Genomic DNA, 15858 nt, shown 5'->3' on the forward strand with positions numbered 1-15858 from the left:
AGATATTATGCACTGTTCTCGTATTGCTGATGGCAACATCTGTATCTTCATTAGACAAGTTGAACATATTCATTGCTTGTCCCAAAAAGACAGTATAACTATTAATAGGACCTTTTTCTCTGGGTGTTTCCTTTCATACCTCACAGCTCAATATTAACTGAATGTCTAAATGCAGCTGCATGACTGCATATCTCTTTGAGGGGCAGGTAAACACCACTAAAGATTACCCTAGTGGGGAAAGAAAAATTATTTGCAAATTTCAAATTTCTTTTACTTGTAACACATTAGTTTTATTGTTTTGACATGTTTTATTGTTTTGACATGTTTTATACGTTGAGTTTGTAAAAATTCACTTAAACAACAACAAAATATTAACATTAAATGTGGTCACTACAGGTAACCACCAACCCATTACAGTATACAAATTCGATATTTGATGGCTGAACTTTGAAATAACTAGTTTTTAATTTTCGTGGTATCTCTTGAAACAGTTCTTGCCTGCTCTCAGACACAAAGGTACTTTGCACACTGAACACATCCACACTGTTCGCACTGGATTTTTCTTTGAACTGCAAACTGCACTTCTTCTAGATGATGAGTGAATTGGTTAATGTTTAATGCTTCCGTGGCAAATACTTTCGTCTACGTGTGGTTTGTGTGATTTGATCTGGGTTGCTATACTACTTTGGGATACGAAGCAAAATTAGCTGCCACTGAAACTATTTTTGGAGCCAACAAGATTTTGTACACCTCTCGACGGAAGTCTTTATTGGAGAACTGCTCCATTTCGATTTCTTTGTGCATAATGTACGCGTCTGCCACACTGCAGTCTAAAAAGTGAAAAAACAATCTCATGCACCATTTCTTGCTTTTTTTTGTCAATAGCATAATCTGACTTTAGTCGATCAAAACTATCCACAGAGTTCATACTGAAACTGTAGTCTTTCCAATACAATTGGACAAGTGATATTGGTTATTGTTCCATCTTTCATTTTTCGAGTTACTGTGGACACATCTGATAGTGAATGACATGTTGAAATCAAGTTGACTGCCCTGTTATCTTTCCATCTATAGATCATTATGCCATCATTGTTTATTTTGTAATTGAATTCCCCTCTTTCCATTTCCCTTTCCTCCTTTAGTTTTGGCATGTTTTCCTTTTGGGATTTATTGTTCCACAAGCGTACACACCATTGGATTTTAGGTCCTTGAACAGATCATATGATGTAAAATAATTGTCCATGAAAATAAAATGATTATTTCCATGAAGACCACTGGTTAAATTTAGAATCACTTTCGATCCTAGCCCCACTACTGGAGAATGTGAAGCTTTTCCTATATAAACATCAAATTTAAGGTTGTATGATGACTGATCACATAACATTCACACTTTGTACACTCTTTTTATAGGTTTGTCCCTCATATATTGTTTGAGAGATGATCTGCCTTTCAATTTAACCATTGATTCATCAATAGCAAGTTTTTGATATGGTTTATAGCAATCCTGGAATTTCCTGTTCAAATGGTCTAGAAATGGACGTAGTTTGTACAGTTTATCATAACTCTGACTGTTTCTGTCGGGAGTGACCGAATTATCATTGAGGTGCAAGTTACTCAGTAGCCAACTAAACCGTTTTACTGGCAACAGCTTTGATATGTAACTTTCACCAATATCTGTATCAGTGCTCCAGTAATCTCTGTCTCTTTTTAGTAATACCCATATAAAGATTTATTCCAATAAAAGTCTTAATTTCAACTTCATTGGTGGGCACGAAATTTTTGCCTTTCTATGTAGCATACAAATTAGCATGGAACACTGTGTGTTTTATTAGTGTTTCATCGAAAAATTCACAAAACAAGTCAATTGGATTTAGGTTTACTTTGTTCTTTATTTCTGCAATCACACCACCTTCTCCAATAAATAATGGCACTTGGTCAACACTTGTTTCTTGGCTCCAGTTTACCGTGACTGTTGATGGAACAGTAGATGGTAAAATATTATTTTCACTGATGTCATCAGTTTCACTGTCATCCCAAGAATCACTAATGCTCGACACACGACTGCACACAAGGCTAGAACTTGCACAGCCTGTCGTGAATGTGGGGTCATTTCCATCACTGCCAACACTGCTGTCACTAGAAGGTATTTTTTCAAATATAATTCGGTAACATTTGTCCTCAGTTATTCCTTTTCGGCTAGACATATTCGATGGAGACGCAGAAAATATACTGGGTGGAGCAGAAGGGCGGTGGTTAGCAGCACTAACCACACAGAAATTTGTCTGTAAAACATGGAAAATTCTATTTCAAATTAAAGTTACATTACACGTAGACTTATATATGTTCAACACATAAATACAAGCAATTACTTGTCAAACATAGTATAAAGAAGAGCTACAGAGAATACTGCATCCCGCTTCCAAGAACAGTGCTAACAAAGAAGAAGTATCAACTACTGTTCTGAATATGCGGCAAAAATTCGTGCAGAAGAACTGCACTGCCATCTAGCGACATTTTAGGCAACAATTAGGTGGTTGGCAGAGAGACTACTGGCCCCTGAGCGGTAAAGGGAGAAAATATTATGTGGTTAGCCACAGTGACCACCGCCCATTGAAACAGTCTATGTATGTGGTTAGTTACAGTTTTGCCTGCCCTTCAAAGAGATATACATGTGAAGTACTGTCAGGAGTAAAGTACAGAGCTGTGCTCGTATAAATCCTTTTCAAAGTACTGTGGAATTTGTGAGTGAAGATTTTGGTAAAGTGCAATCCAAAGTCCAGATTCCATTTGATGGAAATATTTTCACGGTCTATACATCAATTATTGATGCAATTTGCTGTAATTATAAAGATATAGGCCACATAAGGAAAAACTGCCCATACTTTGACAATGATATAAATAGAGGTCTGCATGGATGCAGATATCTGCGGTAACTGGTACCTTGAGGATAAAAGTGTATGCTATTGTGGATATCTGAGGGTTATCTGTGGATATCCTCAATAATAACTCCTTTGTAGTTAAAAATTAAAAGGCAATAGCAATCTTTTACGCACTTTTCATCGAATTGTGTTACCTGGGGTCAGTGAAAAAGATTGCAAGAATCAGCACCACACATCTGTTGTTATGTTTCAGGTAAAGCTTTGTAGTGACTGAGTGGCCAGGTACCGAATGCATTTAATGAAATGCACACCACGAACATAATTTCATATAAAGTGAAACGAGGTGAGTTCACATTATTGCAAGAAGGCCAAACTGAAATCGTTGATTTGGAAGAAATCTGCTTTTGTATTTGGTGGCAATGAAGAAAACAAGATATAGTGGCTTGTTTTGCATTTGTCTGTAACAACATTTTACTTTTCGATGTTGCGCACTGAAATGGATTTCTCAAAACAGTGCAGTTCCTTATTCATGTGGGGGCCAAGTACAGTGCAGTGAGTGCCAAGGAACTGTTATCTCATCCAACCAGAGTTTCAAGAAATTTAAAGGAAATTGTCTATCATCTGCGTGAAGCTGTTTCTAGACACCAAGTGACGAAAGTTTTCCAGTATGTAGGAGAGAGACAAACAGAGTTTATCTATGGTGTGATTCATATCGTAAAATAAACTACATGCGAGGGACTGCACATTACATTATTGGTGAAGAAGAAAAACTTTGTGTTGTGCACCAGAAATTTCAAGGGCGACATTAAAAAAGCTGGAGAAAATATTAAACATGAACTGATAAAGATATTATGATCATTTGGTTAAATCAGCAACGTACAAAACATCATGTTTGCTGCTGGCAGAAGTCCAAACACTGCAGCAGCGATTAATAAACTCTTGTCGAGCTGTCAGAAGCTTTTGTAAAAGATCTGGCCTTCTGAACTGCCATCAGAAATCACTGTAAGGAGATGTGGGTACACAATGGAACAGCAAACTAGATATGTTTGAGTCAATTAATTCACAGTGGTTTGCAGTATTATAAATTTTGTCTGAGATAATCAAAACAATTTAACTGAAAATGTTGACAAAAGCATTTGGGAACACGTAGTATGCCTCCTGAGGCAATTTAAAAATGTGACCTTCGATATTTTAGTATTTTTGCTATTCGCAACAAAAATATTTAACTTCAAAATCACATTTGTGAAATATTATAAAACTAAATGCCTACACCGTCAACATGCATGGCACTAACAGACCATCATTCTATTATTATTGTCGCTCTGTGTGAACAATGAAATGAGCAGCCACACCTCAGAGCACTGTCACTTATTGTGAACAATCAAATGGGCTGGCACAGTGGAGCTGTGTGATCTGTCAGCTGTGCCTTATGTGATTGCTGACCTCATACCATCCACACTGCACTGCCTCCGAGCCGCTGCAGTGAGCTCTCTGGAGGGCTCCTCTGCCATGATGCTCACTGCTCCTTACTTGGCCTTCAAATCACTGCAGATGCAGGTAAATGTCATGTAGATGTGGATAGCATTTTTCGTATCCACATGGATCTCTAGCTGCAAATATTGTCAGTGACTTCCCTGCACAACCGTTTGTAAATCAAAAAGTGTGAAAAGCACTTGCTGCAATGCAAACATCACACGTGACAGACCAAGATGTTGACATGGAAACATCAAAATATAATGCAAAGAGTTCAGAAGCTCCCAATAACTCTCATCCATCAATTATTAAACAACAAAATCCTGCGAAGGATAATCAAAATTATGACATTACTATGGACAAAGCAGTCTTAATGCCAGCAAATAATACATCATCAGATAAACTTCACGAGTCACTGGAAATGCATGTTAACTTGTTAGCAGACAATGACAGAGATGATTTCCCACTTGCACATAAGAATCGAAATGAGGAAGCTCAACTAATGCACACTGACCTTTTCAAAAGCTATACCTCTCCAGCTATGACCAATTAGCACATGGATAAACTGGATGATGCAATGTCAAAACCTGTGTCATCGGAAACATCAACTGCTGACAGGCAGGGTATGAAGCATACTGAAAGGAAGACAAACTCCTTTCTCTTATAGAATTTACAAGATTCTTGAAAATGGTTAGGCATTCCAAAAATGTCTTCCCGCTAGCAAAACAATTCACAACAGACATCAGAGCCCTAAAACTGGAGACAGGAAAGAGTTTCTCAAGAATCGAACAATGGGAAGTCCACTCTGGAATATCGCCAACGTTACGAATAGGATATACTGCTACTCACCGCAAAGGTGACAAGTTCAGCTGCAGAGCAGAAAATCAGCACTGCCCTGGCTGAGTGTGCAGAGACTAGATGGTGGCAGTACAAGGCTGCAAGGCCCGGCATCTGGAGCCTGTGGAGGAGAGGTGGAGGGAACGGGGAGATGAAAATGAGAGGAGCAGAGAAGGGGAAAAGACCGAAGAGTGTGTTAGCAGATAGTGGCACACAGTGAGGGTGAGAGGAAGTGGATTAGGAGTTAGTGATAGGACAGAGTGGGCAGAAACTGTTGGGTGGGGGTTCTACAGACAGGGGGTTACCGTAGGTTTCAGCCATGATAATTCTGGGAGTGAAGAATGTGCTATATCTCCCATCTGCATAGTTAAGAAAAACTGGTAATGGAAGGGAGGCTCATGATGACCCACATTGTGAAGCAGCCACTAAGATCAAGCATGTTATGTTCAGCTGTATGTTGTGCCACAAGGTGGTCAACACTGCTCTTGGCCACAGTCTGACAGTGGCCATTCATCCTGGTGGACAGCTGGTTGGTAGTCATACTAGTATGATAAGCTAAGCAGTGATTGCAGCAGAGCTGTTATATGACATGGCTGGTTTCACAGATAGCCCACCCTCTGATGGACTAGAATAGGCAGTGCTGGGTGTGTGAATTGGGCATGTCTTGCACCTGGGTCTTTCACTGGGATATGATACCTGTGGCAAAAGATTAGGATTGGAGACTGGGAGTGACATAGGGATAGACTAGGATTTGTGGAGGTTGTGAGGGTGTTGGAACACCACTGTAGAAAGGGTGGGAAAGATCTGGTGCAGGATCCTTATTTCAGGGCTTGATGATAGATAATCAAAGTTCTGAGAATGGATATTGTTCAGCTGTTCCAATCCAACATCGTAACGGGTGAGAAAGAGGCCACTCCTTTGTACTGGTTTTTGGGGATGGTGGAACGGCTGGGGGCATCTGGGGATATGGCATGCAAAATCTGTCTGTGGACTAAGTCTGGGAGATGTCTCTGAAGGCATTTGTGAGACCTGACCTTCAGCGTACTGGGCAAGAGAGTACTTGTAACTGCTGCTGTGCCAGCCCCAGGCGGCCAAGCTGGTTTTTTTTAATTATTTTTAGTTTTTTTAAATGCATGTTAGTGAGTTTAATGTGGACAGTGTTGTGATGGAGCCATCAGAGAAGAGGTGGTCAACATCCAGGAAGGTGGCACGATGTGTTGAGGAGGACCAGATGAAGCAGAAGAGACAGAAAGTGTTGAGATTGTGAAGAAATGAAGAGAGGGTGTATTGCCTCCGTGTCCAGATCATGGAGACACCATCAATGAATGTAAACCTAACCAGGGGTTTGAGGTTTTGTGAGGCTAGGACGGTTTTATTTTAGTTGGACCACAGACCTGTTAGCATAGGAGAGCGCCCTGTAGATGCTCATGGCTGTACTGTGAATTTGTTTGTATACCTTTCCCTCAAAGGAGAAGTAATTGAGTGTTAGGTTATAGTTATTAAGATGTAAGAGGTAGTGGGTATGGAGTCTGAAGGATGTTGGGAGACGTACAGTTCAATAGCAGCAAGACAATGGGCATAAGGAATGTTAGCACACAGGGAAATGGTGTCAACGGTGATGACAAGGGATCTAAGAGGTAAAGGAGTGGGGATGATGGAGAGTTGGTGAAGGAGGTGGTTGGTATCTTTGATGTGGGACGCTAGATTTTGGGCAACTGGTTTGGGGTGTTGGTCAATGAGGGCCTAATTTTTTTCAGTGGGAGCACAATAACGAGTATCACAGATTGTTGGGTTTGTGGATTTTGGGTAGCATCTGCAGAATGGGTTTTCGGGGTGTCATAGGGATGAGGACAGAAATGGATTCAGGGAAGAGATCAACTTACCACATCCTCCAAGCTCCCTACCACCAATGCACTTAATCCAGAACCAAAACAATCCCAGAACATTGTTGTTAATCTCTCCACCAAAATCTTCGGCCCCCAGAGAAGTTTCAATCCAATCCAAAGGCCTCACCTTCAGCACTGCACCCAATATTAACCATGTTAGGCTTGCCAATGACCTAATCTCCTTCTCCAGATCCCTGCAATGGAATGCTTCTCCATCACCAATCCCTCCAACAAAAGCCAAATTGATCCTAACATTGAACCCTGCCTCTTCCAGTTCACACAACCATCCAGCTGTGATCCATCCCCCCCCCCCCTCGCCCCGCCCACTCCATCCAACCACCTCCTGGTCACCTTCCACGATTTCCTTACATCCAACTTGGCATCATCACCCTTCCATAGGTCCCTTCCTAAGAACATCAATAGCTACATCTACAGAATAATTCTGTTATTCCATTCACGAACAGCATGCAGAAAAAAACAAACACCTATATCTTTCCGAGCTCTGTTTTCCCTTATTTTATGATGATGATCATTTCTCCCTATGTAAGTTGACATCAACAAATTTTTTTCACATTCGCAGGAGAAAGTTGGCGATTCAAATTTCATGAGATCTTGCAGCAATGAAAAGCACTCTTGTTTTAATGATGTCCACTCCAAATCTTGTATCATGTTTGTGACACTCTCTCCCCTATTTCTCGATAATGCAAAACATGCTGCTCTTCTTTAACTTTCTCAATGTACTCCACTAATCCTATCTCGAAGGGATCCCACACAGTGCAGCAGTACTCCAAAAGAGGACAGACAATTTTAGTGTAGGCAGCCTCTAAGTGTTCTACCAATAAATTGTGGTCTTTGGTTTGCCTTCCACACAACATTTTCTGTGTGTTCTTTCCAATTTAAGTTGCTCGTAACTGTAATTAAGTGCAGCAGTACTCCAAAAGAGGACAGACAATTTTAGTGTAGGCAGCCTCTAAGTGTTATACCAATAAATTGTGGTCTTTGGTTTGCCTTCCACACAACATTTTCTGTGTGTTCTTTCCAATTTAAGTTGCTCGTAACTGTAATTACTTGGTATTTAGTTGAATGTATGGCCTTTAGATTTGATTTATTTGTTGTGTAACCAAAGTTTAAAAGATTTCTTTTAGCACTCATGTGGATGACCTCACACCAAGCAGATATCTTACCTAAATCATTTTACAATTTGTTTTTATCTTCTGATGATTTTACTGGATGATAAATGACAGTACCATCTGCAAACACCATAAGATGGCTGCTCAGACTGTCTCCTAAATTGTTTATAATAGCTAAAAGACATCTATAACACTGTCTTGGAAACTTTTGATCAATTACTAAGAACTGTGACCTCCCTGACAGGAAATCATAAATACAGTTGTATAACTGAGACGATATTCCATAAGCACGCAACTTGATTACAAGCCGCTTGTTAGGTACAGCGTCAAAAGCCTTCTGGAAATCTAGAAATACAGAATCAATCTGAAATCTCTTGTCCTATAACTCAACACTTCAAGTGGGTAAAGAGCTAGTTGTGTTTGGCAAGAATGATGTTTTCTACATCTGTGTTGACTGTATGTCAACAGACCATTCTCCTTGAGGTAATTTATAATGTTCAAACACAATGTATGTTCCAAAATCCTTCCGCATATTGACATTCAGTGACCTGTGCAACTTTCCAGTCTTTGGGTATGGATCTTTCATCGAGCGAGGGTTGTATACAATTGTTAAGTATGGAGCTGTTGCATCAGCATACTCTGAAAGGGACCTAACTGATATACAGTCTGGACCAGAAGACTTCCCTGTATTAAGTGATTTAAGATGCTTCATTACTCCGAGGATATCTACTTCTAAGTTATTCATGTTGGCACAAATTCTCCATTTGAATTCTGCAATATTTACTACTTCTTCTTTGACGAAGGAATTTCAGAATGCTGTGTTTAGTAACTCTGCTTTTGCAGCACTGTTATCAATAGTATTTCCATTGCTGTCGTGTAGAGAAGGCACTGAATGTGTCTTGCTACTAGCATACATTACATATGACCAGAATCTCTCTGGATTTTCTGATAGGTTTTAAGACAGGGTTTCATTGTGGGAACTATTATAAGCATCTTGCATTGAAGTCCGCATTAAATTTCCAGCTTCTGTAAAAGATCGCCAATCTTGCGAATTTTATGTTCGCTTAAATTTGATATGGTTTTCTCGTTGTTTCCGCAATAGTGTTCTGACCTTTTCTGTGTACCAAGAGGGCTCAACTCTGTCATTTGTTAATTTACTTGGTATAAATGTCTCAGTAGTTACTGATACTATTTCTCTGAATTCTAGCTACATCTGGTCTACACTCACAGTGTTAATCTGGAAGAACTCAGAAGGGTATCAAGCGAAATTTTATCTGCCTTTTTAATAGGCATCTTTTTTTTGTTTATTTTTGGAGGATTTGGGAGTTAGGATAATCAGTCTTGGTATGACAAACCTGTGTTCACTAATCCCTTTATCCAGTTTGATGCTAGTTACTAGCTCAGGATTTTTTGTTGCTAAGAGGTCAAGTGTGTTTTCATAATCGTTTACTATTTGAATGCGCTCATGAACTAACTGCTGGAAATAATTTTTGTAGAATGCATTTAGCACAATTTCGGATGACGTTTTATGCATACCTCTGGAGTTAAACATACATTTTCACCAACATATCGAGAATAAATTTGAAGTCACCATCAACTATAATTCTACGAGTTGGGAATGTATTTGAAATTACATTCAAGTTTTCTTTGAACCTTTCAGCAATTGCACAATCTGAGTTGGGAGATTGGTAAAAGAAACCAATTATTATTTTATTCTGGTTGTCAAGACTGACCTCTACCCATATTATCTCACAGGAACTACTTACTTCAATTTCACTACAAGATAAACTACTTCCAACAGCTACCAACACGCCACTGCCAACTGTGTTTAGCCTATCCTTTGTTAACACCTTTACATCCTTCACAAAAGGTTCATCACTCATCTCTGACTTTAGCCAGTTTTCAGTCTCTATAAAGATTTGAGCATGAGTGCTTTCTATTAGAACTTTAAGCTCTGGTACTTTCCCAACATAGCTACAACAATTTACAACTGTTGTACTGACGATTCCTACATCTATGTTATCTCTGTGTTCGACCTGAACCCTTTGAGACTGAAGCCCTTTTTGTGTTTCCCCAAGACACTAAAAAAAAAACCTCTCAGTCCACACCAAATAGCCCCTGCTACCCGTGTAGCTGCCTCTTTTGAGTTATGGACTCCTGACCTTTTTAACAGAATCTGAAACCCCATTACCCCATAGAGCAAGTCGAGGAATCTGCAGCCTACACACTCTCAGAATTGTTTGAGCTTTCGATTGAGACACTCCACTTGGCTCTGTAACAGAGGCCCACAATCAGTCCTGTCGACTATACTGCAACTGGTGAGCTCTGGTTTCAACTCGCAAACAAGACAAGCAGTCTTTGCAGCTTTTACCACTTCTGATAGCTACTTAAAACCAGAGAAAGTCTCATCCGATCCAAAGCGACACACATCACTGGTACCAATATGAGCCACCACCTGCAGTTGACTGCAACCTATGCTCTTCGCGGCATCCAGAAGACTCGTCTGGAATGACTTGGCCTAGTATGCACATGGAGTGCTCATTGGCTTTCTTCCCCTGCTAGGCAGCCATGTCCATAAGAGGCCGCATAACACGCGTAACATTGGAGCTCCCAAATAAGAATAATCCCACCCTCTGTAATAGCCTGGATCTTGCAGGCTGAGAGGTTTCCTCTCAAACAGGACAAGCAACTGTCTTTTGCTGAGGGATAGTGTCATCCACAGACAGCACCGGACAGTACCTGGAACCTGTTTGTCAGACTAACTGGGGACACCTTATGTTTGGCCTCCTGGAAAGTCTTTTGCCGCCTGCCACTCCCCGAGGCAACCTCCCACTCGACCACGGGTGAGGGGTCAACCTTAGTGCGAGCAGCAACTGGGCTGGTCACCACAGTGTGGACCAATCGGTGGGCGTGTGAGTCGTGCTGAATGTCTGCTGGATCCCCACAGTTGTCCCACAACATTGATGCCCAACCCCTGCAACCTTCAGCTGTGTAACCAGAGCCATCACCAACTCAGCTACCATCCACACACAGCAATCACAGTTCCTATCCATATTAAAGACTGTGGCAAACTACACTATAAAGGCAAACAAAGGACTATGGACAAGCACTACAGAACTCTAAAGCAGACACTGACAAAAACACAAGAACTGTGTCTAATACATTAGATTAACATGCAGTTGAGACTAAATAATTCTCTCCTGATTAGGAATTTGTGATGCATCACAAATCGGTTTACTTTTGGGCACAAACGAAAAAGTGAGGACTGTGATTATTAAATATTAAATTAACACGCAGAAACTCTAGAAGCTAAACTACCAAAGCACACAGATGAAACTATATAATTTGTGCCTGTCACTGTGTCACAGATGGCTGCTCTGGCCACCTTTGAGTAGAAGAAAGGGCAGCCATTCACAACCTCAAAACAGATCCTGACCTATTTGTCCTACCTCCAGGCAAAGGTTCCACCACTGTCATTCTGAATCACACTGATTACCTGGCAGAAGGCCTCTGCTAATTGCCTGACTCCTTCACTTATAAACTCTGCCATAGCGATCCCACCCCAGAAGTCCAACATTACCTCCAATCCCTGTTGCAGCCATCGTGGATTTTCCGTTGCCCAATAGTGCATTATATGCTGGTTTACATTACCGTTGTTGGTGAATGATGCTCCGTCACTAAATAGAACATGTGCAAAAAAATCTGTCATCGTCCCGTAATTTTTATTGTGCCCAGTGGCAGAACTGTACACGATGTTCAAAGTCGTCGCCATACAATTCCTGGTGCACAGAAATATGGTACGGGTGCAATCGATGTTGATGTAGCATTCTCAACACCGACGTTTGTGAGATTACCGATTCTCGCACAATTCGTCTGCTATTGATGTACGGATTAGCCGCGACAGCAGCTAAAACACCTACTTGGGCATCATCATTTGTTGCAGGTCATGGTTGACGTTTCACATGTGGCTGAACACTTCCTATTTCCTTAAATAACATAACTATCCAGCGAAGGGTCCGGACACTTGGATGGTGTCATTCCAGCACACCGAGCAGCATACATAGCACATGCCCGTTGAGCATCTTGATCACAATAGCCATACATCAACAAGATATCGACCTTTTCCGCAATTGGTAAATGGTCCATTTTAACACAGGTAATGTATTAGGAAGCAAATACCGTCTGCACTGGTGGAATGTTACATGATACCACGTACTTATACGATTGTGACTATTACAGCGCCATCATCATCATCATCATCATCAAAACCTAATGACATATTTTGAACAGAATGAGCTCTTCCATGGCAATCAGTATGGACTCCAAAAACATCGATCATCTGAAACTGGACTAACACTTTTGTAATATAACTTCTGGAGAGGCACCAATCAACACAGTCTGTCAGATGTAGTACTTCTTGACTTCTGAAAGCATTTGACTCAAAACATCTACACTTCTTTTCAAAAGTAGAATCATGTAGACTATCAAATGAAATTTGAGACTGGGCTGAGGATTCCTTGGTAGATGGGATGCAGCATGTTGCCTTGGATTGAGACTTATCAACAGATGTAACAATAACTTTAGGTGTGCACCAGAGCATTACTGTTTTATACTAAAGACCAGGCAGTCAATATCAATTGTAGGGGGTATGTCAATATTAGCAATTTTCTGTGTTATTCCATTTGAGCAATGAATGAGGGAAAGACTGACTGTCCAGAGGAACCTTTAAGTTCAACCAGTCTTCTGACTGAAGATCACCATACACGCTCCCACATCTCTCTTATCTTATTTTCATGATCTCTGTATAAGATATATAATTGTGGCTGAAGAACTGTAACAGTCTTCTGTGAATAGCAGTTCTCTATACTTATCCAACAGGGCTTATATTGAGGATAACAACTTCTTCCTTTCAAAGGTTTCCATAAACGTTCCCCAAGCATCTCTGTTACACTTTCATGTGGGCTATACTGAACCATTACAATCCTAGAAGTTTGTCTCTACATTCTTTCAGTATCTACTACTGTGCTACTTGATAACGACTCTACAAGCTGGAGCAATACTATAAGGACTAGTCGTACTAGTGTCTCGTATGTGATATTTTTTAAAGACACACTACCCCTTCCAAAAATTATATGTCTTTCATTTGCCCCAGGTATTAAGTATATTGTGCATTCATCCCATTTGACAGCACTTCTTATTACTACTCCTAAATAGTCACAAAATGTAATGTGCTCCAGGATGTTCATCACTAATGTTGTATTCTGATACTATTAGGTTATCTCTCTTTGTTATTGCATTTATCCTCATTGAAAGAGTGCTGCCATTCATTACACCAAGTAAAACGTTTGTGTAAGTTGTTTTGCACTTCCTTATCATTAACAAACAACAATACTTTTTTTGTAAACAAGAGCATCATCAATGAATAATTTGATAGTGTTATCCTATCTGGTAAACTGCTTATGTATGCTGAGAACTCTAGAGGTCTTATTCTGCTTCCTTTGAATGTATCTTACACTGCTTCCATTCTTGTTTTGAACATCTGCCACTGAGTACAACTTACAGGGATCTACGGTCAGAAATTGAATGAGCCAATTGCGTAACTGTGATTATGACGATGCAATATAGTGATGCAAGCCTTTCAGGAATCTAGGAAGAAACAACCTACCTGTTCATTTGTATCTACCTTTTACACAATATATTGTGTGAAAGAAAGAAAGCTTTATTTCATATGAGCAATTTTTTCTGAATCTGTGTCGATTCTTTCACAGCAGCATCCTTTCCTCCAGCAAAGTAATGTTCGAGTTTAGAATATGCTCTATGAAGTTATAAAAGACAGGCAGCACCAATATTGTTCTATAATTATGTGCATACATTTTTTACCATTTTTGCAAACAAGAGTGATTTGTGCTCTTTTCTAGTCATGTGGGACTGTCTGCTGTATTTCATTAGTGCTTGCTTCTAGCAATCGTTTTGCCCTCCATATATGATAGTGTTTCCATCAAGTCCATCTATTTAGAGCATCTCCATTTCATAATTTTACTGTGAATTTCTTGTGACAAAGCAGCTTTAGTGCAAATAGTTTGTAGATTATGCTCTCTGTGCGGTATAAACAAGATGAGGAAAGCAAATATTAGTTTTAGTACTTACAAAATGTTCAATTTCATTAAGACTGCGGCAGCATTTAATACTTCTTTCCAGGTCGGAAGTCAGTTTTCCAACTTTTGCAATACTGTTCATCACAGTAATAGCTTTTGCTCTCACACTCCTGACAACAAATTATGAAAGGATGTTGAAAACACACAAAGTCAAATGCACATGTAAACATATATACTCCACCACCACACTCTTTAAAATATAGTTTTATGGAAATGAAATTGAGTGAACAAATATCATAAAAATCTGAAATACTGATGGACTGTCACTTCCAACAACAAGACCCCATCTGATAAATGATGAAAATTAAAGACTGCTAAACATAAAAGTTTTTTGAGTTCATTGATGGATTATTTTGGAAATAAAGATGTGCCAAATCGCAGAAAAGATCTCCGCTCAAACAGTATCCTAATTGTTCCAGCACAACAATTAGAACTACTTCAATGTTCCTTCAGAATAACTAAGATCACAGAGTAACACTCACATAAAGTGATCATATGGCCAGTTCTCCATCCTTCTCATGTATCTCTCTTCTAATTTTACCACAAATTCAGAAAAATATCAACTGTAGAGACTGTTCTTATCACTGAGTCAATATCACTAACTACATTTATCAACACAAAACATTTCTGTTAATGTACGAGGGTGAGTCAAATGAAAACCTTAAATTTGTAATAACAAATCGAAATTTTGCGCCATTATCCTGTAAGTTGGTAAGCGGGCTACAAACAGCGTGCAGAATGGCCTGTAGGTGGCAGTATAGTGCAGATGCACACATACCATCGCATTATCAGTATAAAGATGGCTGCCCCACTTGTGACTTGCACCAGGGAAGAACAGTGTTCTGTTATTCGGTTTTTGTGTAGTGAAGGTGAGAAACCTATTGAAATTCATCGACGAATGAAGGTTCAGTTCGGTGATGCATGTTTTTCACAGCAGCAGGTCTACGAATGGAGTAGGAAATTTGCAAATGGTGTGACCATAGTGGAAGATGCTCCTCGTCCAGGTCAACGAGTTGTGACTCCACAGAACATCACAGCAGTTGAAGCCATAGTGAAGGGATACCGCTGAGTGACACTGAATGACATTGCAGCATGTTTACAGATTAGTCATGGGTCAGCACACCACATTGTGCATGATGTGCTCCAGTTTCACAAAGTGTCTACAAGATGGGTGATACGGCAGCTGACTCCTGAAATGAGAGAACGGCATGTTGATGCTTGTGAAGAACTTCTTCGGCACTTTGAACGAGAAAGTGATGGCTTTTGCAACATGACAATGCAAGGCCCCACACTGCCCATACAAACAGTTGCAACAATCACAGACCTGCATTTTGAGTGTCTTCCTCATCCACCATACTCACCAGACCTTGCCCCAAGTGATTTCCATATGTTTGGACCACTCAGAGATGCAATGGGAGGAAAGAAGTTCCGTTCTGATGAAGAGGTACGCCACGCGGTGCATGAGTCGTTGCGCGGACTACCAAAAGAATTTTTTTCT

At 40.1% G+C, this 15858-nt stretch overlaps 1 protein-coding gene across 2 annotated transcripts in view; it reads right to left on the reverse strand.

Annotated features, from left to right (window-relative positions):
• LOC126262387 (S1 RNA-binding domain-containing protein 1) overlaps nt 1-15858 on the reverse strand; it is a 217615-nt gene that overhangs the window by 116268 nt on the left and 85489 nt on the right. For both annotated transcript variants that reach the window (XM_049958987.1, XM_049958988.1), the window contains one exon: nt 14353-14470. In XM_049958987.1, coding sequence (XP_049814944.1) covers nt 14353-14470 — 118 coding nt within the window. The remainder of the gene's footprint in view (nt 1-14352; nt 14471-15858) is intronic.

Source organism: Schistocerca nitens, chromosome 6 (genome assembly GCF_023898315.1).
Source record: "Schistocerca nitens isolate TAMUIC-IGC-003100 chromosome 6, iqSchNite1.1, whole genome shotgun sequence".
In the NCBI taxonomy this organism is placed as follows: domain Eukaryota; kingdom Metazoa; phylum Arthropoda; class Insecta; order Orthoptera; family Acrididae; genus Schistocerca; species Schistocerca nitens.